At 43.4% G+C, this 21,819-nt stretch overlaps 2 protein-coding genes across 3 annotated transcripts; one reads left to right on the top strand and one right to left on the bottom strand.

Annotated features, from left to right (window-relative positions):
* Positions 1-601: 601 nt before the first annotated feature.
* Positions 602-17,593, bottom strand: trmt61a (tRNA methyltransferase 61A). Its single transcript, XM_051385387.1, has 4 exons — positions 17,411-17,593; positions 15,671-16,018; positions 7,847-8,113; positions 602-1,317 (listed from the first exon to the last, which is right to left on the bottom strand). Exons 2-4 carry the CDS (start codon positions 15,999-16,001, stop codon positions 1,001-1,003), a joined length of 915 nt encoding a protein of 304 aa, XP_051241347.1. The 5' UTR covers positions 16,002-16,018; positions 17,411-17,593; the 3' UTR covers positions 602-1,000.
* Positions 17,000-21,692, top strand: ckba (creatine kinase, brain a). 2 transcript variants are annotated; one of them, XM_051385336.1, is made up of 8 exons: positions 17,000-17,037; positions 19,608-19,795; positions 19,903-20,057; positions 20,145-20,277; positions 20,588-20,759; positions 20,852-20,975; positions 21,049-21,238; positions 21,323-21,692. In XM_051385336.1, exons 1-8 carry the CDS (start codon positions 17,015-17,017, stop codon positions 21,499-21,501), a joined length of 1,164 nt encoding a protein of 387 aa, XP_051241296.1. In that variant the 5' UTR covers positions 17,000-17,014; the 3' UTR covers positions 21,502-21,692. The 2 variants fall into 2 exon arrangements, with proteins under 2 accessions (XP_051241296.1, XP_051241287.1); XM_051385327.1 differs by lacking the exons at positions 17,000-17,037; positions 19,608-19,795 and adding exons at positions 18,687-18,834; positions 19,119-19,320.
* The last annotated feature ends 127 nt before the right edge of the window (positions 21,693-21,819 follow it).

The following is a 21,819-nucleotide window of genomic DNA, read 5'->3' as shown; positions in this document are numbered from 1 at the left end:
ATCTTAACTGGATACAGTCTTTACTCTTTTTGTGTGTTTCTGTTCATACCGACTGTATTTATTGTTTTATATCGTTTTCTGTTTCCTTTCTGGCCAGGTCTGTCTGACTTTAAACCTCGTTAAATACAGGAGAAAGAACGAAAAGTAGACTGTAAGAGTTAGATAGGAAGACTGATACCCATTAATTCATTCTTCACCTTGGAAACAATCACAACTCAAGGTCAATTTACTATCTTTTTCCAGAGCTTTCAACCGTATTAGTTCAGCTGTCATGTAGATTGACCACAGTCGCACTTTTAGGACTTTTTAATCTGCGTTCACATAGAAAAAGAACAACTAGTAAGTGGACCTTGAGTTTATTGAAGTACTGTTACCAAAAATATTGGAGTCATACTAAAGTTTTTAGCCACAAAAGGCCCGAAACTGAGCAGGTTACTAAACAAACTTAATCTCTCAATTAAAAAGTAATTTGTTGTATTTTTTTCTTTTTAACAAACTCTCTAATTGTTGATTGATCTGCTTGATGATCAATGTCACGTTATCAGCTCGTATTATACTGACTTTGGCTTTCTGTGGTACACCAGAATAAAGAGAAACAAAGATCTTTTCACACATTTATTGTATTATTTGAATACAAAAGTACAAAATAAAACAATTTCTTCCCCCAACAAATGAAAACATTGATCCAGAGTGATTTTCAGAAAAGGGGGAGGCATCTTATTAATCATGAAAAAAGTCTATAGAGTGTATTTTTCTCGTATTACATCACCGTCGACTTGATTTCCACTCTTGCTTGATGCAAGCAACCAACCGGCGCCAAGTGACAGGGGCTCAAAAATTATGTAACACAAGGCTGTAAATCCTCTTGGTGCTGCAGTGCCAACCGGGACCTGGAGGAACCTGGTACCCCTCCGCTGGATTATCACGGTCTTATTAATGTACACGGAGAATAACTGCTGGAGCGCGCCAAACCGTACAGATTATAGACTACTGTTGGGACTCAAGAGGTTCTTGGTTTGGTGGCGAAGGTGAGGTACCCTGTGTGACCTGGGATTTCTCTGGGTGGGACGGTGGCCTTCATGGCGACGGTGTCCTGTATCGGAGCAGAGGCGGGGGCTGTTTTCTCCGCGGCGTCGGGCTCCGTTTGAGCGGAGGGGTCGCTGCCAAAGTCGGGCACCGGCAGGGAGATGGTTCGCACGTCGTGGACTCTCAGCAGGACCTCGATGGTGCTGATCTCCTCGAAGCCCTGGTCCGCCAGAGCCTCGCACGTCCTCTGAACCTGCTCGATGCACGGGGAGAACGAACACACCCGACCTCCTGGAGACAGAGAGAGAGAGAACAGTTAGCGTCTTGTTCCTCCTCGGTAACAACAAACTCTTCTTTCTTTAATGTCGGTCTGTTCGTCTACCACGTTAGACTGAAATATCCCAACAGCTAATGTATAGATTGTCCAGACCTTCATGGTCCCCAGAGGTTGAATCATACAGACTCTGATGATCCTCTGACTTTTCCTCTAGCGCCACTAACAGGTCAAAGTTTGACTTGTACTGGGACAAAATCCGACATTCATGGTCCCCAGATGATGTATCCTAAAGGCTGAAGTCTTATTCTAAGGTTGAATTAGACAGACTTTGCTGATCCTCTTACGCCACCATAAGGGAGGGGAACTGTTAAGGTTTTACTGATGCTCACTGCCATTATCGATCAGATTCTTTATGGATTCCTTTATTGATTCGTGTGACCTACACAAGGGTTTTATAATCTAATCTGACCACAGTGTAGAAACACTAGAGTGGTAGAAGCATGTAGCATGAGAGCTAACTATAGCAACTAGTCTTTCATCCTCTGAAATGGATTAAATGAGACAAATTTTGCACAGCATTTGTTTTCTATTTAGGCTGTCTCAGCTATAAACCTGCCTGTGTGGAACTAATGTTATTATAACATCAGAATCTGGAAATGATTCTCAACTGGAACCAGTTCTCGATTCCTATCCCTAACCACCATGCCCTGAAGTTAGTACATATTATAATACACTCACTCAAATTGTGTTGAAAACAACTGATATGTACTCTAGATGTCAACAAAACATTCAGTTTTCATTCAAATAGATTAGAAACTTGAAAGAAAATCAGTGTTTACTTTTTTCAGTTTTGCCAAGTTTAATTTTAGATGAGTTCATGAACCAGTAAGTAAAAGATTGAAACCCAAATGAAAAGCAACTTGGAAGTCCTATTTCAGCTAATGCGAACATGCAAACCGATGTTTGGTGAACTGTGTGCAGAGCAAAGTTGGACTGCTGTCTTTTTACCTACAGTTTATTAACCATCTGCAATTATTTAGCAATCCAACACTACCTCGAAATACCCATAAACTATAACTATTATTGATTTATGTTCCTTTGCAGCCCTGAGATAACCAAAGGTAGCGAAGATTGGATGGATCCTTTAGACAACAGCTGGTCTGTCAGTCCCAGGTGAGTTTTGAGTCCTTAAGTAGCTTTATAAACCCCTTACCCTGAGAGGATGCGCATGCAACCCCCCCTATTTAATTGGCCTACCTTGTTTCTGACCTCATTTTGGACATCCCAACTGTTTTCTTGGCAGATATCTTGTCGTGTGAAAAGGCGCAAACAAGCTGAATTTGGTACAGTGATGAAGTTCTACTGGGTTATGTGAGATGGTTAAATGCCAATGGGCTTATTGATGAATTAATAACGTCAGCAGAAACACTGCTACTGCCTGAAGGAGACGAGTGCTCTATTATGTTAAAAAAAAACTTGGTCTTTTGGGACGATCTGAGAGCATCAAAGATCTGAACCATATTTAGAGTCACGTACAGCAGCAGGAGGGCGGAGAGAGTCAGTAACAGTTGTAATTTACTTTTAAAAGATCAACACAAGATCACTGCAGATCCACTTAACGCGGGATCTCTGTTCACCTCATTCTCCACACCAACGCACAGCGAGGAGGACTCGTCGTGCTCAGACCAGGAGGAAGATTTCACAATTTAACATCCTTTCATGGTTATTATGGCCAAGACACACATGATTGCGCTTCTGGGGCAAATCAAACCTTCCTCAAAGCACCAAACATCTTTAAAAAGTGTACTCAGAGAGCAACCATGGAGAAAGATAAATAATCTAAACCAGATTCATAAACTTAATACGGACTCAGGAGAAATTTAGACTCACTCCAGGGAAACCCATGATACCATTACTGCTATTAATAATTAGTTTATCTTACACCCAAAAGCATGTTTTTCTTCCCTAACAAAGCAGACCTGTGACCTGTCGGGCTCCAGGCTGTAGTTTGTGGATCATCAGGGGATGAGCCGGCGCTCTAATAAAACAGAGATCACCTACCGGCTCCGGCATCTCAACTTTAAATGAAACCCCGCGGTGATCGCAGCGGGAGGCCGGAGCAACGAGCCAAGGAAACTTTCACCGGCTGACCTGAAGAATGTGAAAGCTGGAGACGGGAGGGGTTAGCGTTAACCTAATTTAAATGAATGAACATAATTGAAAAAAGGGATTGTTTTGTCTTGGGGTCGATTTTGCTGTTAGAGAACTTACTTAAAGTGTTTTTACCAGTGTTTAGATATTGTGTGCAGTGTAGTGGATTATAAATAATGATAATGTTAAGTTAAACCTTCATCAACAGATTGTTTGAAGACAAGTTGTGAACACAATCAGTTGCTTATTCACACAGCAGCAGTTACAGAGAGACATTATTAAGTCAGGTTTGTGTCCAAGTTCAATATTTACTCTTTCACCTCTGTTTTTAGTCTCCACCAACTCCTGTGTGTGTCTACTGTTTGCTGTTGTTGTAAAACTCACTATAAAGCCGAGAGAAGCTGCAGATTCAGGTGATAATTGTCAGTAGGTACGTCATATAAATGACTCCTTTCAGATGTTTTAGTCTCGACCAACAGACACCAACAAAGAACACATACAACCTAAAGCAGACTACCTTGAGGTACATATTATATATGTTTGCAGTCTATCTACATAATATTGTCGTTCTGTTTCTTCATATTTTACTGTACAGATTGTGACTTATGTGGGATTTCAGAAGCAAACATTATATTTTCAGGTGCACTCCAGATTTCAAAGTAGTCTCTAAAGAAAGCCCCAGTTTGTATTCCAGTGTCCCCGTTCAACAGTAAACTCCATTATCCTTCCCCTCCTTGGTTTTGTTTCTCCCTCTCGAGCTTCAGAGGGTCACAGAAACACATCTGTGTAACAATCTGCCCATTTAATCTTACTTAACTTAATCTGCGGCCGCTGGCTGCACTGATAATGGGAGACTGAAACTGATGCCTGCGACTCAAACTTCAAACTCTTGTCAGTCAACAACGCGTAACGCCGTGTTACTCGCTGAAAGAAAGAGCAGGTCTGTAGAAGGCAGGCTCGCTGAAGAGTCCATTGTGTCTGATTAACATTACAGGAGACTTTCTGGGGATGTTTCAGATAGCAGGCGTTCCTTCGGCCAACAGCAGCAGTGTTCTCCCTCGAGACAGCCATAAACACAAGTCAATGGTCTCCTAGCAACCGGGACGAACACAACAGGGAGCGGTCGGGTTGATGATTATACAACGGGGGCGACTCGAGCTGTTATTAATAGCCCCGAGTATCAGCCGTACGTCCACAGCTAGGATCCATACATGCGTGAAACTGTGAGTCCTTATCGGGGTCTTGAGTGTTTGCGTTCATGGGAGATGTTTGCTTTATGGTTGCATAATAAAGAGGAAGGAGGGAGGAGGGAGGAGGAGGAGGAGGGGGTTTAGGTCTGTCCGGATCCAGGTCCTTCTCAGAGAGCAGCTAAATAGAGGGCCGGGCTGCGGGCCAAAACATTAGAAGAATTACAACTTGGAGGAAAAAAGAAAAAAAGAGATATTTCACTACCCCCTCGTCTCTTACACTCTGCAACTTTATCTTGAGCCTGAGAACAGATCTGGAGTCAGTCTGTGCAGGAAAAGGGACGACAAGGTGATGAATCCTGGCTGTGGGCGATACGTCTTCCCTCACAGAAACAGAAACACACAAAAAGAAAAACCCCTCTAGCTTCCCATCATGTTCCCCAGGTGAATTGTGTGAACGTTTCTATCTCACGGCAGCATTTTGGGGGGTTCTGGAGCTCGGCTCGGCTCCGGCTCCGGCTCTCTGGAGAAAAAAACATCCAGTGTGAGCGGTGGGAAGTAAATCAAAAAACCTTTCCTTATGGAGCCACATTCACCAGCTCTCTCCCTGCAGCATAACCCTGTATGGTCATGGGACTGCTTCTATAATGGCTGCACTCTATTTATCTGTATCTGTCTGTGTGTGTGTGTGTGTGTGTGTGTGTGTGTGTGTGTGTGTGTGTGTGTGTGTGTGTGTGTGTGAGAGAGAGCGAGGAAAGTCAACAGCTCACGAAAGGAATATGTAGCAGTGGCACCATAAAAGGGATTCAGAGAGGAGGAGAGAGAGAGCAGCATCCTCGCTCCTCCTGCATTCCTCTTCATATTGGGGCTTATGTTTTTTAAAATCACGCTGCGTTTATGTGCCTCAGGAATATCTGCGTGCACTCTTTCAGACTAATGAACACACAGATCCTTTGCATCTCAACAGTGTTTTTCGTGGAGGCAATAAATCGATTTGAGTAGAAAGATTTTAGTGCTTCAGCATTGAGGGCGTTTCCTTCAACTGAACAGTAAAACACTGAATTCCCTCAGGGTAAACTCATGGTGTCACAAATCAGACACACCGGATTGTTATTGGCACCAATATTAAGCTTTTACAGTTTATACTTTATAGATTTTAAATTTGGGAGCTTTGGTACTGGGTTGGTACTACTGGGAGAGAACAGTTCATTGGTGCCTCGTTAACAGTGGTAAACGTTGACTGGGACAGAAAGGAAGACCACAAAGTGTCCGGATGAGGCTTAAGGAGATTAAAACCCACTGACTCTTCTATGCAAGGTTTCTTCTCTACACTGTTTAACCAACACTTTAGTGTATAAAGAGTTCACTAAACCTCAGTACGCATGTCCACCAAGCTTCAGTACAGAGGTAAAAAACATGGAAAATAACTGACTGCTCACTGTTCACCTTTCCTCTATTCTCTCTCAGTCACTGCACACACACCTTATGGACTGCTCTATGGTCTTAAATAAGTTATTAGGAGGCATGTTAGGAACCTAGCTAGTGAGGGTATAGCCATTATAAATGTTATTAAAGGTCCAGTGTGTAACATTGAGGAGGATCTACTGGCAGAAATGAATTATAATATTCATTGGTATGTTTCCATCAGTGTATAATCACCTGAAAATAAGAATCGTTGTGTGTTTGTTAGCTTAGAGTGAGCGGTTTTTATCTACTATATGTTTTTGTCCTTCACCATTCGAGCAAAAACACAACTCTCTCAATATATAGTCATACCTCTTGTATATCAGGTTATATACTGTATGCATTAGTGGCAGCACGATGGACATTAGTCACATCACGAGTGTACTTTTCGGTTATTAAATAGAGCGTGTCTAATCTCAACTCCAGATCTCGGTCCCTCAAATACCTGCAAACAGCCGCTGACAGTGAAAGGTTAATGAGAGAGAGGAAGGATGCTGCTACGTGCTCTCCCTCCAGCACATCAGATACACCTTCACTTCTCAAACACTGATCGCCTCAGTGAGCTGCCAACCTGTCCGGGCATGCTGCTGGTTCCCTGGTTGTCACAGACACCACCCCTCAACAAAGCTTTCTGCCTCAATGGCTGAGTTTACTCTGTGACCAGGAGCAAACACATTCACACACACACACACACACACACACACACGGACAGAGTTAATTAGAGCGGTGTTGGCGAGGATCGATGGTCGTGCTGGGAGAGCTGGGCGAGGCGAGGCGGCCCGTGGGGGGGGGGAGGGGGAAATTCACTGGTTGGTATTTTAAAGTGTGCTCAGTCACAGTCATGTTCCTGCTGTGTCTCAGAAAAGTCAACATCAGGTGATGGTGAGTGTTTCTTTAAGTCCACGCCACACACACACACACACACACACACACACACACACACACACACACACACACACACACACACACACACTGTTTTAATATTCTGTACTCAACAGGACACTTCAGTGACCTCCAGTCACTCATTTACCCTGTAGTTGGGTTTATGTAATGCGAGTATTGAGCCTAAAATGGGAAATTAGGTCACATTTTGGCCTTAATTAGATTAGAGTTTAAAGTTAAAATAAATATTCAGGTCAGACGTGAGCAGCGATGTGCTGAGTTATAACAGATGATTTATATCACTGTTCATCTACAACCAGACCTGGTTTAACATCCTGGTGATGTTTTCTATGGGATAATAACAAGCAAGTGGATAATGTCATAAACGTTCCTCAGAAAGGGCTGAAAAGGAAGTCCAAAGTCCAAAATGGGAACGTTTTAAATCAATATGACTTAACTAGTTAGAAATGTTACACCCTGTATGAGATATGCTGCTTTCACCGTACATTTGTCAATCAAATATCTTTGGTTTTTGGACTGAAGTGAGGCTGCAACTAACTATGAAATTGATCCATTATTTGGTTGGGCCCAAATTAACAAGATATTTAGTTAATGATCACATAAAATAAAGTAAAGCAGCAAATTCTCACATTTAAGAAGCTGTAGACATCAAAATATCCAACGTTTGCCTTTTTTTTTTGACCCTATTTTGGATTCAAAACAGCAATTTTCATCAAAAAGTGACACGTTTTTATCCCCTCATCTTTATAAAAACACACTCAGGAAATCAGTGAGAGCTTGAAGGACGCCATTGTTCGAGTACTAAGATCTCTCTCAGACACACGCTGTGGTGTCTTACCGTGTTTCTTCATGGCTGCCTTGGCGTGTCTCACTGCCTCCCAGGGGCTGGGGATGTCCAGGAAGACGGCGTCTGCCACCCCGGTCACTCCGAACCCGTCCTTGCACACGTCCTGGTTCCTGACGGTGACCAGATGATCCACGCGGTGCTCCTTGAACTCCTCGGCCACCTTCTCCGCCCGCTGCTGGTGGAACTCCACCGTGTGCAGGTGACCTGTGGGCGCGATGGTGCGCAGGATGGCGTGGGAGAGAGAGCCGCTGCCGGTCCCTACAACACAGACGCCACAGAGACGGATGAGAACAGCAGGGACTCCAAAAGCATCATGGGAAAGTCCATTAAAGCATGCTGTAATCACTTCCTAATGGAGAAAAAGGTATTCACCAGTTAATATGAGGCTGCAGTAATCTGAGTTCATCAGATCAAGCTGGTATCGTCCAAAGTTACAGTGTTTTAGTTTGAAATTCCTCTTTTTTTTTTTCTTACTGCAGCTCAACAGGGAAACACAAAGTTACAAAGATTGCAACTGTGGAAGATAAACACTTTATTTGTCTCACTCAGACTGCTGAAACCTCACATTAACTTCACATAAACAGGTATTATATATTGTATGTTTTGCACTGTGTTGATTTTGTTGATCTCTTAATGTCCAGTATGAAGTGGAGGAATGATTACAGTAAGCAAAAAACCCTGCTTCAGTCTCCCAGGAACATGTATATATATTGTGTGTTTACTCTCTCCATACACAGGCTGTGGGTCTCTGCTGCTTTGTTGTTCAGCAGCAAGTTTTTATAAAGTCGATCAAGAAACACAACTCATGTTTTGGGTATTTTCACAGCAGCAGGTGAACTCCTTAATGGCGTCGCATATTGAAAATAAAATCGATGATTTACCTGCTCAGTGCTTGTAAAACATCCAGCAGATAATCTCTCTCTCTCTCTCTACTAAATGCTTAATGAGTCAGGGACTGTTAATAAGCTGGACGGCACACCCAAGTACATCTATGTTAGTCAAAGACTGAATAACCTTCCTGTGCAATAAAATAAAGGCAACAGTTGAACGTTGTTTATACAGATCACACAAATCAGAGTTAATACGATCTGATTACGAACAATCGGACCTCCCATACAACGCTCGACACGCAGACTTTGCTCACATTATCAGGTCTTCACACCAGATAAAGAACAAAAAAAGGCCCAATTGTAACTCAACACTTTCTTTTCCAAGTAAAGTTTGGAACATAAAGCCGTGTAATCTCAGAAAACCTCAAACTTGTGTCTTGTTTTGTCTCAGAAATGACGTTTAAAGCTTCCCTCTACTCTGATTTAGTCTAAACAGAGAGCTCACAGCTGTTACTACAACACACACCCCCACATCTCTCTCTCTCTTTCTCTCTCTCCCCCTCTCCCCGGCTGATAAGTGGATGCTACATTTCTGAGTGGGCCCTCTTTGCCCTGCAGTGCCCTGGGTTGGTCCTTAATGCCCGCTAATATGCCGTTTTGCTAAAGAGGGATGTGTGAGTGTGTGATTTCACAAGAAAGGAAATAACACCGGTCATGTGACTTGCAGTTAAGACAAGGGGTGGAGGGAATGAAACATGGAGAACACTAGCTAGATCCCCATCATCCAACCCTCTTCGTCGTCTTCTTCTTCTCCTGACATTACGTCACCGCCTGCCTTTGTTCGTGCGGCGACAAAGAGGCCTATGTTTACCCCTTTAGCAGCGCTTTGACTTGCTAAAAACCTCGCACTGCTGAGCCGGATGGTGTGTGGCTGGAAACAACAGTAAATGGAGAAACTGTGAATGAATGTAAAACGGCAATAATGAGGACACGCAGACGTAAATAGGCAGATTTAAGACTAACTGTGCCGACTGCCTGTTCGTTCACCGGACTGGAAGTTCTCAGTGACTCTATGAAAAATATAAACGATGTATGATGTGATGTGATGCAACACAAAAGTCCTGAAATGAATACGAAGGTTTTCAGTGTTTGAAGCGATGTGGATTCAGTTCTGTGGCAATGGCTGAGTTTGTGTATTGTTGTAGTATTCAAACTGCATTGTTATCTACTTTAAGGAGGTTATGTTTTCTTTTAGTAAGCTGGATCACAAAGAAACTGTTCACTGAACTCTGGTGGAAAGTTGGACCAGAAACAAACAGATCTGTAGATTGGGAGCAATTCCTTGGCTTATAATGAGTACAGGACACAAACATTTAACTTTTTCACTAAATTGGTCCAATCTTTACCAAATTTAGTATATATAAAAAAAAAAAAAAACACCATACCAAAGTAGTAGACAGCTGCTGTTGCTGGTGTAGCAATAGGTACGGTGGACAGTGAGGGTCATATTATTCTCAGCCAGTACATATAAAAACACACAATGATGTACACCTGGTCCCAATTTACCGGCATTTGTCGCTTGGTGGATGTTAATTTTAGACCCTGCGATGTGTTCAAAGCTCTAACTAATAACTATTTTCACTACAAATGCATCCGTCAATTACTATAGATTACTCAATTAATTGTAAAATATCAGGAAATAGTGGCGAATGGCTGGTGTACCAGAGTCTTGATGTCTTGAAATGTCGTATTATGTCTGATCAACACTCAATAATGAAAATATTACATACAATATACATTAAACTTTTAAAGAAAACACACAAAAAGCAGCAAATCTTCACACCCGAGAAGCTGGAACCAGGTAGTGGATGAGTTTTTAATTGTTAAACGGTTTAAAAGATTAACTGAAATCTCAACAACAAGCACGATTTGATCTCGTCTATATGTGGCGCTATAGCAACATAATATTTCCATACGATCCATTAGACCCACTCTAGAAACTACAGCCTCACACTGTAACAGCTATACAGGGCGAACACATCGATCCTCATCTGTAGAAGAGACTTTCTGCTGGGAGGAAACGGCTGCGCTGCTCCAGCAGAGCTCTGTCTGAGCGATGGGTGAGCCCAACGCTGTCTGAACTAGATCCGCATAAACAGACGATCAATCAGCACAGAACCAACTCTGGACCTCAGGCTTCATGCCAGCGTGCTGACGGGTTCAGTTTCCATCCTGGTTATCCTGTTGTACAGGAAGTCCACCGGAAATACGCTCAACATCGGAGGTTTGTGTGTAAAATAATGTCAGAGATTTGTAAATACAAAATGAAATGTGATTTTAGAGAACAAATCTTTAGCCTTTGTTCTAAAAATGGGATTTTTTCCGATCTGCTGAGGCAACTGAGTGCATTTCCCACCAAAAAGAGTGGAAACTGGGAAAAGGGCTAATTTAATTTAAAAAAAAGAGATCTGGAGCTTTAACTGTGTTTGTATCCAAAGACAAATTATTATATTGAAAACATGAGGCAGTCCGTCCTAACGCCAAACAACAACTTCTCTCTAAACCACGACTGCTTATCATCTGTTTGCACTTCCAGCCTGAAACACAGTTTACTTCAGGTTACAGATGACAACACATTACTCAATATCAGTTATTAGTTCCACAAAGTCCCTCTCTGAACAACAGCTGTCTGAAGTCAACGCGTCAGCTGTGTGGAATCAGTTAAACTTGGAGAAGAATCATGAGAAGGACAATGATGAAGTTGTTCTTGCAAGAAGCGCCAAGAACACAAGCGATGGGAAAAAAAACAAACAAGAAGACATAAACTGCTCGAAGCAAAGACGAAGCATGAAAGCACACAGGAACAAAACCAAGAGAGACAATGGTGACAAACTCTTTCCAAAGTTAAAAATGTGAGGCTGAGTCATTTTTTGTGAATCAGTATTGGAATTTGGGCGTTTTGACTTTTTAGAAACATGCTCGACACAGTGAATATTAACAGCTTCTAAACTAGCTATTAAAGAGGAAATACGGATGGAGACATGCTTGAACTAGTGGACAAAAAATCTAAAGTTTGACCAGATGATGATTAGTATTCATCATCTGGGGACCAAGAGTGTCTTCACATAGCTTCATGGCAATCCATCCAATAGTTGTTGAGATATATTTCAGTCCATGTGATCAACCCACCTCGCCCTATCGCTAGCACTGCTAAACAGAAAGCACTGTATTAGTATCAGTATGGTCTGACACGGCTGTTTCACAAAGAGGAAACAGAACTTTCTTTGACCCCAAAGACGTGTCAATATTTGGAGGTGGTTTGTAGAGAGCTGGTGGCCACATTAACCAGCAGCTGTTTATTAAAGATAGAAACACACTGAACTCTCACTGCAGTTTTCATGTAGGTGTACTGAGGAGCGTTCGCTGAGCGCATTACACAAATGATGATGATGATGATGAAGAATCGCCCTTTAATGAGAGCTTTGCTTTGATGCAAATGGTCGAGGCAAACCCGTGACTCATATCAACGTCTCTAATCTGCTCACAGAACAAGAGGGAGTCAGTGGGGGTGGAGGACGGCTGACCTGAACTGTAGGTCATCCCTGCTTTCTGTTCTCCATTTAATATCAAATAACAGTAACAGTTAACGTCCTCCCGTCATTAACACTGTCTCTGTAGATCTGAGCAAAGCACTCAACCTCTTAAGTGTTGTAGTGAGTCAGCTCGAAGGCCAACTGTAGGTTGTTGTTGGTCTTGAGAGTGACTCTGCAGCAATAAAGGAAGGTTTGATTCCTTCAGAGTTAGTCTATCACATCAGCAGTGGATGAGACATCCGACCCACCACTGACCCAATATGCTGGTAATTTTATATATTAAAGTAAACGGGCTGCAACTAATCAGTTCTGAACACGTCAAACAATTTCTGTCCTTTTAGCCCTTTCAGATCAATTTCTAAAAGCAGAAAGTTTTCTCCGAGCAGTTTTTCTTTATTTCTTCGGGTTAATATTCACATAAAAGGCAAAAGAGTAATCAGACACTTGAGATCAGCGGTGGGCAATCCGATGATTTCAGATCGAGGTTGTGATCGAAGGCGTCCACGATACACATTAAAGGCGAATTGTAGAAATCGCTGAATTTAACGTCCTCTTACGTTGGTTTCCAAACTTCATGTAACCTCACTGACGATGTGCGTTATGTAAACAAACAAATACAGTTACATAGTGGAACAATTACTTTATGCGGCTCTTCTTTTGGGTGACTTATTGTTGTGAGTCCTTAAAAAAAAGTGTTTTTTTAATGAAATTCTGTACCTAAAACAGGGATCTACCTATAAGGTTTGGTAAGGGCCAGTATAAATACCTATTATTAGTAATAAAGGAAGTTGATAACTGTTATTTCCAGTGGTAGAAGGTAACTAAGTACATTTACATCAAGTACTGTACAATTAGGAGGTACTTGTGCTTTACTTGAGGATTCCCGCTTTATACTACTTTATACTTCTACTCCACTACATTTATTAGATAATTTTAGTTACTAGTTTACTTTACGTTTTAATGTTAATACTTTTGTATTTTTACTTAAGTAAGATTTTAAATACAGGATTTTACTTGTAACAGAGTAATTTTACACTGTGGTATTGATACTTTTACGTTTAAGATCTGAGTACTTTAAGCATATGTTTAATTAAATGCTGCAAAGAGAACTTATCTTAAAAAAATATATATATAAATAAATAAATAAATACTCATGACGTGTAACTAATCATAAGTACTGTAGGTGGGACATTGAGAGAAGCGGCTGCAACAGAGCCGAAGCTGAACATATTTTAATGTATTAAAACAACAACAATACAGATCATCGGGAATAAAGCTGAATACTGGATCCAATAAGTGTCCAGGCTGATAATCTGAGTCTCTCTCTAACCTAAAACAATACAAACTCTTTGTTGGTGTGACAGAATTTGTACGTCCTTGTGTCCAGTTGAAGTTGACATTGTTGCACTGCCTCAATATTATGACTCAGAAGTCCTTGAGTTACAGAGAGTATCTGCTGAGTGGACCCTGCCTGATGTGAAGCACTGAAACAAGGTGGGAAAAGTAGTTCAAACACAGAACCTCCAAGGTGACTCTGTACGTGACCGCTGCTCCTTCAGCAGGCTCGGCACGTCGGCCGAGCGAGCACAAAACTATCGCCTCTAATCGCTGCCTGTTTGTACAACTTCACAGGACCACATGTACTGTTTATAGACTCTCTGTGCTGAACGTTATGAGTCACCACTGTGTCGTACAAACGCTGATTAGCACCTCTTCGACACATAACGACACTGGAGTGCTGTTATGTGCAGCTAATGAAGCGCTGCATTCCTGGACTAATTTAATAAAACTGGCTTTTAAAAAAATCAGATAGTCAAACCATTATCCCTCTGAATTTAAATGTGATAAGACTTCCAAAGGGACGTTTTTTTTTTAATCTAATGAGTTAAATATGCATTAAAATAAAGTGCCAATGTAATGTGATGCCAATGCAGATGGTGCAGCTCTCTCCATACTGCGTGCTGACTACACAGATTTCCTACAGAGCTCATCCGTCACCCCCCCCGCCCCCCGAGACCCCTCCAAGCTCAACGTGCATGCACACAAACACACACACTTTTCACAAAGTACAATCAATAAAGTGACGTTCGCAGGGCTGCCAGCAGTCAAACATGATGCAGCATTGCACCACACATACATTAACATCCGCTCCCATCCCCCCCCCCAACCCCTCGCTGCCCTTGGGCTGGAAGAAACTGCAACCCCAACAACACACCAGCAGACTCTGGAGTGATCGCAATTAAACAGAATGGAAATGTAGGATGGAGCTTGAAGGCGAAGCAGTAGATCAGAGCGAGAGAGAGAGAGAAGACTGTATTACATAATATACTCGGGCACATCTGTAGCTATCACATGATGTTCAATAAACAACAGCTGAGGCTATGTGGAACAAAACAGACTCAAAAAGGTGAGAACGGGAGGATTAAAATCAGCTGCAGGGGTAAAGATTGGAAGCTTTCATAAATAATAAAACAGGCAGCGACAGATTAAAAGATCCCATCCCCCCCTTCCACGTGAGACTTAACATAAAACTGGATTCATTCTCGACACAAGGGGTTCGTGGCAGTTTCCAGGTTATGATTTAAAGCTCAGCACCACTGCAACACTCGACTGACGTCCTGCGCTTCACAGTAACTCCGTTTTTACTCTTTCATCTGAAGAGGAGGATGTTTACACTCGTTCATTTCACTGTGATAGAAAGCAGTGACTGGAGAGGGGCAGAGGGTTTGTCGTTGGATACAGCTTCACTAAATGCGTGTTTAGGGCTGTCACGGTGATTTTTTGGTGGCCCAACAGCACGATACGCTGCGTTACCGCCATTTCAATTACCATAAAAAATGAGAAGATAACTTGTGATGTGGTTTAAACTTGTCCACTGGTGAGAAATCAGACGCGGCCTGAATGCGTAGTAACATTTTAAAGGATGTACAAGTTATCCTACGGCTTCGCTTAAATGCTAAATCCCTATAAAAAAACAGTTTTTCTGCCCTCTTCTCCCACTGATTTCCTTTGGTATGAAGCTTTACAGACTAGCCACGCTGGTGCACAATAACCGGCTGTGTGCCGACGTGCAGACAGTTTCCTCTTGTTGCCATTTACAACCAGTAACATGCAAAGAGACACGGTGCAGCTTCACAGTACAGAGCCCTTATTGAACCGAGACCAGAAATAATCTAGTTTATCATTCAAAACCTTCCAGCTTCATCAAATCCATTAAAACACCTCACACAGCGTCTCACATGAACGTCCAGGATATAATGGATGCCACTGAATATGTTAAACGGCTAAAGGCCTCCTCAAGTAACCGAACTATGTGATATCTCCTCTTTAATTCAATCTGTATTTTTGTGGCTTTTTTCTGTACAAACACTCGAATCTGAAGTCATCCTGACCTGACTCGCAGACGACCGATCCCGGCTTCAGCTCCAGCATCATGGTGATGGTGGCGATGTCGGTGGTGTAGAGGATCTGCGTGCGGTGCGGCAGCGTGACCGTCCACAGCTCCGGCGTCGGGTGGAGCACGTGGACCCAGCCGCCTTTGCTGCAGGTGACCTTGGACCCGTAGCGCCGGCCGATGAGGTCGGTGGAGTGGCGAAGGACTCCGTAGCGCGTCTGCGTCTGGGCGCCCTTCTGCACCTTGACCGGCATCATGGATTCATGGCCCAGATAGACGATGGCCACGTCCCCGTCCTGAATGAAGTCTGAGTACTCCACAAAACTCATGGTGAAGCACCGTCGCTCTGCATCAGGGAGGAAGGAGTCAGCACACACACACACAACTGTTTAGTTATCAACAAATAATATAAAGTACAATCTTTATTCTGTAGACAGATTCACAATCTGATCATACACAGCTGGAAGCTCTTCTAGGACATTAAAAAACACCTTTAAATGTGTTTCCCCAATGTGATTGTTTCTGTTTAATATCACCTCAATGGGCTGTTGATCAGACAAAACAAAATGAATCTGAAGATTTGATCTCGGTCAAATAGTTGACAGATTTAATCCAAATATTTGCTAAGCAGCTAACGTGCTAATGTTAGCCACCGCAGCCGTTACTGAGCACACAGAAGAACCGTTGGTGACCTTCTTTAAGTACTTTAAAACCAACGGAAAAAACCTTTTATTCCTTATATTATATCTCCTTAGAACTGGACCCGTCACATCATATTGGAGTTATAGTAATATTACGAATTTCCAACTTGTAATTAATTAATTAATGTCAGCTTCCAGATTGTGATTGTAATGGGGGGGAAAGCTCCTATAAATCCGACCTGATGATACAAACAAATATGGACGCCTCACATCTTCGTGACATATCAGATTTTAATGCACACCGTCTCCTACATTTAGTTTCTCTTGTATTAGTATGTTTTAATGCCATTTTTAAAAAAAAAAGAATAAAGTATACTCTCAACATTATCGTGGTAATATCGTGCATCGCGATTATTTTCGTCCAAGATAATAAGTGATGGGAAATGTTCATGTAACGGTTAACGGTAGTTCAGTTTAAACGTTGTAACGTCACAATCTCTCTGCGGTCTGGACGCCTCGTTGCCACGGTAACAAGCTCTCACACAGAACCTCCGGCACGCGCAGAAAACGTTATTTTTTAAATGTTTCAGCCTCTTTCAAACCGAAGAGCAACGGTCGTCTGAACGCAACGCATTATTAACTACATTACACTCCACAGAGACAGAAAGAGAGAGAAAGTAACGACAGAAACGGGCCAAAACATGTCGGACAACATAGAGAAGATGTGAGTGACACTGTTTAATGTTTTCTTTACGCGGCTAACGTTACATTTCTTTTGTTTCTCGGAGAAAAGTGTGCTGGGGGTAACGTTAGCCTCTGTAGCTAACTGACGCTAACGACAGCTATCTGTTAGTTATACAGCTGGCTAACGTTAGCGCTGTGGTTTAGGGGGCAGTAACACCATTTTGTAACTTTAATTTCTACATTTTATAAATTATTAACGTGGTTGCTAACTTTCAAACGTACAAAAAAAAAAAAAAAAAAAAAAAAAGGCACAGTGTAAAATGTCTGAGAGCAGCTCGCTAACGAGCTAACGTTAGCCACCGCAGCCGTTACGCTGCGCACGTGAAAGAGCCGTTGGTGCCTCCCCGACCTACCTTCTCCAGCGGAGGCGTTCCGTGGCTCCTGCGGATGAAACCAACACAAACCGTCGTCAGTTAACGACTTAACTCCTGCCCTTAATGCCGGACGACGTGCAGCTGGACCGCAGTTGACAGCCACCGGTTCGATCCCCACACACGTGGTTTTGTTTTTAGAGGAAGTCGAGTGGACACGACCGGAAGCTGAGCCGCTTCACGGATCTGTAAATCCGTGCGCCGACGCAGAGCACCGAGAGAGGCCGTCCACATGGTTTATAAATCCGCTGCTCGCCTCCGGACGCGGCAGCACAGAGTGTATTTATAATATTACACCCAGTTTAAATTGTAGAAAAGACACACAGACAAAATAACCCACGTTTATTATCACCAGCAGAGGATGCAGTGGTCGGGCAGTAACTCTTTACTGGGGAGAAACCAGCTTTGGAGGATGGAAATGCTAATATATTCAGCAGCTGTAGATATTCTCATTACTTTGACAAACAAAAGTGGATTTTAATGGCCATAAATCTGAAGTTTGAGGAGAAGGGGAACACTTTTGTGGACAGTAGCAGAAAAGTAAATTCATTACTGTTGACAGGGAGTAAAGTAATAATATTACTTATGAAAAGAGTAATGAGTAATAAATTAAAATGTTTGAGTAACTAGTCCTACACAGATAACCAATAAGTTATAATATAATACTATAAAATACTCCATTACAAGTAAAGGTCTGGTATTTAGCTAGTTTTATTTAAATACAGGTACAAATACCTCCTATTGTGTTACATAATCAGTTATATGTTATAAGTTTGCATTCACATTACTGATGTTTTCATATGTAAGCAGCTTTGTGCTGTTGTTGGTCAATGTGGGGCTGATATAGCAGCCATTTAATGAGAGGATCACACGGTTCGTATGTAAATGTGTGGTCTGAAATGTAACTTATAAGTACAGCTGTTAGATAAAGGCAGTGGTATTAAAGTATACAGGAGCAGTAAAGTACCTCAGAACTGTTCTTCAGTTCTTAAATGTACATTTTACTGCATCACAACAGCTATTGGTGATCAGATTAGTTCATACGTTTACATGGTGTTGAACCGTATGTTGGGATTATAAATAAATAAATAAATAAATAAATACATTGTTGGCTCGGATCATATAATTTGATTGCGTTTGCAAACTGCACATAAAGTTGAATTATTAATCTGCACAAACAGTCCCCACTTCTCACAGCAGCGCGTCCAATTGAATGAATGGACTACAAATACCGACCAATAGGAGCACAGACGGTCGACTATAAATTACGGGCTGCAGCCATCAGTCGGACCGGAGAGCTGCTGCTGGGACGCCGATGCTGGTTTGTGAGCTCCTCGGTCGGAAAAATAGGGATCTTTGTATCAACCACTGGTAGTAATAGTAGTCCACAAATCCGACAACAACAGGTAGGAATATTATTACATTTAATGCAGAAACAGACGGAAGGTCTGGTTTCTGACTGATCACTAATATTAATGTTCGCTGTTCGAGTAGATTAATAAAATAATGTGATGTCTCAGTAAATGTATGTGCGGAATATTCCCGCACCTGTTTGTCCGCAGTCAGGACGCCGTGTTCACTGCGGGACGTTGAGCTAAAACATTATTCTAATGTCGCTGTGAGCTGTCTGTCCTCACTCTGTCCTCACTCTGTCCTCCCTACATCCCCCCCCCCCCCATCCTCCGCCCAGGGATCAGCCATGCCTTTCGGTAACACGCACAACCAGATGAAGATGAAATACACCTCGGAGCAGGAGTATCCGGACCTCAGCAAACACAACAATCATATGGCCAAGGTCCTGACTCCTGCTATGTACGAGCGGCTGAGGAGCAAACAGACACCCAGTGGATTTACTCTGGATGATGTCATTCAGACTGGGGTTGATAACCCAGGTAAAACCCGCGGTTAATGGCGCAGCGGCGCTCGGTGCTCTTGTTCCTGCTTTTACACTGTGACCTTGCCAAAGGGATCAACTATAACTGACATATGGAGAGCGGATCAGTTAGAAACGGCCTCCATTATCAGAGCAACACTGCAGCAGCAGCTTTATAGCAAATGGTAAAGATTAGAGTTACATAATGTCTGCAGGCAGCAGCTCCTAATCCGCTGCTGCTCCTCTGTTTTATGATGGCAGCATTCAGGTGGACTTTCTCACCCTGTAGACTCTGTTTGTGTTTAGTTCAGAGAGTTTGGCCAAGCTGACTCTGAAGAGGCTGTCAGCTGAGGATGAGTTCCCAGATCTCAGTCAGCACAACAACCACATGGCCAAGTTCTTAACCCAGGACATGTACAGGCAGCTGAGAGAGCGAGCTACACCCAACGGATTCACCATAGATGGTGTCATTCAGACAGGGGTTGATAATCCTGGTACAGTTACAGTCTCATCCTGAGAGCACATTGCATTAGTGAGGATGTCAGTGTGTCTGTCCCTCTGTCCGCTGTCTCCCCTGTGACCCTGCTGACTCTCTGTGCAGGCCACCCCTTCATCATGACCGTGGGCTGCGTCGCTGGAGACGAGGAGACATACGAGGTCTTCAAAGAGCTGCTGGACCCCGTGATCCAGGACAGACACGGAGGATACAAACCCACAGACAAGCACAAGACCGACCTCAACCCAGCCAACCTGAAGGTACCACAGAACCTCAGTTAACCTGCTCAGTGTAACAGTGAGACTGGACCGAGACTATAATGTGTGTGTGTGTGTGGTTCTCCTCAGGGTGGCGATGACCTGGACTCAAACTACGTCCTGAGCTCTCGCGTCCGAACAGGGCGCAGCGTCTGCGGCTTCTGCCTGCCACCTCACTGCAGCCGGGGAGAGAGACGCGCTGTGGAGAAGCTCTCCATCGAAGGTAAAGAGGCCTCTGCTGGTCACTGACTGCTGCAGGTACTGCTGAGTCACTGACGGTGCTGCTGAGTCACTGACCGCCCTGTCAGTGCTGCACATACCGACAGACGCTGCAGCAGAATGATCCTGAGCTGTAACATTAATGTAGAAAGCTGTGGCCTGAAGCACCGTGATGGTCTGTGTAGCAGTGGCGCCCTCTAGTGGCAGCAGCAGGAAACTACAGATTATGTTGCAGCATTAAAGGTCAACTTGAATTTGCCCTCACAGGAAGATGATCCAACATGGCTGCCTTTGTTTTATCTGTCTCCCTGCAGCTCTGGCCTCCCTGACCGGAGACCTGAAGGGGAAATACTACGCCCTGAAGAACATGACTGACGCCGAGCAGCAGCAGCTCATCGACGATCACTTCCTGTTTGATAAGCCAGTGTCTCCTCTGCTGCTGGCCTCAGGGATGGGCCGCGACTGGCCCGACGCCAGGGGCATCTGGTGAGGCCTCGTCTTCACCGCCACCTCACCGTGTTTCTCTGTTGGAGATTTAATTTAGAAGGAAACTGAATAATGTCGTCCTCTGTCTGAAGGCACAACGATACCAAGACCTTCCTGGTGTGGGTGAACGAGGAGGACCACCTGCGCGTCATCTCTATGCAGAAAGGCGGCAACATGAAGGAAGTGTTCAACCGCTTCTGTACCGGACTCACCACGGTTGGTAGACTCTCTGCAGTGTGATTACTGAGCCACACTGACCCTGCTATTAACCTGTTGGTATTGTGTTTAGATTGAGACCCTGTTCAAGGACAGGGGCCACGCATTCATGTGGAACGAGCACCTGGGCTACATCCTCACCTGCCCCTCCAACCTGGGCACCGGTCTGCGTGCCGGTGTGCACGTGAAGCTGCCCAACATGAGCAAAAACGCCAAGTTCGAGGAGGTTCTGAAGAGGCTGAGGCTCCAGAAACGTGGAACCGGTGAGTAACACGTTGACAGGACTTCATATTAAACATTAAATATGTTCAAATATGAGTAAATTCATCTTTCCTCTCGTTCATCAGGTGGCGTTGACACGGCCGCTGTGGGCGGCGTGTTCGATATCTCCAACGCTGACAGACTCGGTTTCTCTGAGGTGGAACTGGTGCAGATGGTGGTCGACGGCGTCAAGCTGCTGGTGGAGATGGAGAAGAAGCTGGAGAAGGGCCAGTCCATCGACGACCTCATTCCCGCCCAGAAGTAAAGCCGTCCTGACACCCAACCTTTCCCTTTCCCTCCCTCTCTCTCTCTCTCTCTCCCCCCCCTCAGCCTGAATGACTCTGACTGTCCTGGAACGCACTCTGTATTACAGTTTGGATTTGTTTGTGTATTTATGACGACACGGTTCCTGTACGGTGAGGATGGAAATGAAATAAAAAGCTCCGGTTAAACCTCTTTGATCTGTGATGTGTGTGTTTATGAACATTATTATTATTATTATTATTATTATTATTATTATTATTGTGACCTGCTGGTTGTAACTGGGTTCATGATAACGTTACACCTGCAGAGCCTCAGCTAC

Source organism: Dicentrarchus labrax, unplaced genomic scaffold (genome assembly GCF_905237075.1).
Source record: "Dicentrarchus labrax unplaced genomic scaffold, dlabrax2021, whole genome shotgun sequence".
NCBI lineage: Eukaryota > Metazoa > Chordata > Actinopteri > Moronidae > Dicentrarchus > Dicentrarchus labrax.
Note: the sequence above shows the minus strand (reverse complement) of the source record. Positions and strands in the feature narration are given on the sequence as shown.

What these genes read in the sequence shown, in the direction of transcription:
- trmt61a (XM_051385387.1), bottom strand. Translation starts at nt 16,001, where the DNA reads ATGAGTTTTGTGGAGTACTCAGACTTCATTCAGGACGGGGACGTGGCC. An exon ending in ATCGGTCGTCTGCGAGTCAG is followed by an intron (nt 8,114 to 15,670) that starts GTCAGGATGACT and finishes TCTGTGTTGTAG; the next exon opens with GGACCGGCAGCGGCTCTCTC. An exon ending in GGCAGCCATGAAGAAACACG is followed by an intron (nt 1,318 to 7,846) that starts GTAAGACACCAC and finishes CTCTGTCTCCAG; the next exon opens with GAGGTCGGGTGTGTTCGTTC.
- ckba (XM_051385336.1), top strand. Translation starts at nt 17,015, where the DNA reads ATGTCGGACAACATAGAGAAGAT. An exon ending in GACAGGGGTTGATAATCCTG is followed by an intron (nt 19,796 to 19,902) that starts GTACAGTTACAG and finishes CTCTCTGTGCAG; the next exon opens with GCCACCCCTTCATCATGACC. An exon ending in GGAGAAGCTCTCCATCGAAG is followed by an intron (nt 20,278 to 20,587) that starts GTAAAGAGGCCT and finishes GTCTCCCTGCAG; the next exon opens with CTCTGGCCTCCCTGACCGGA.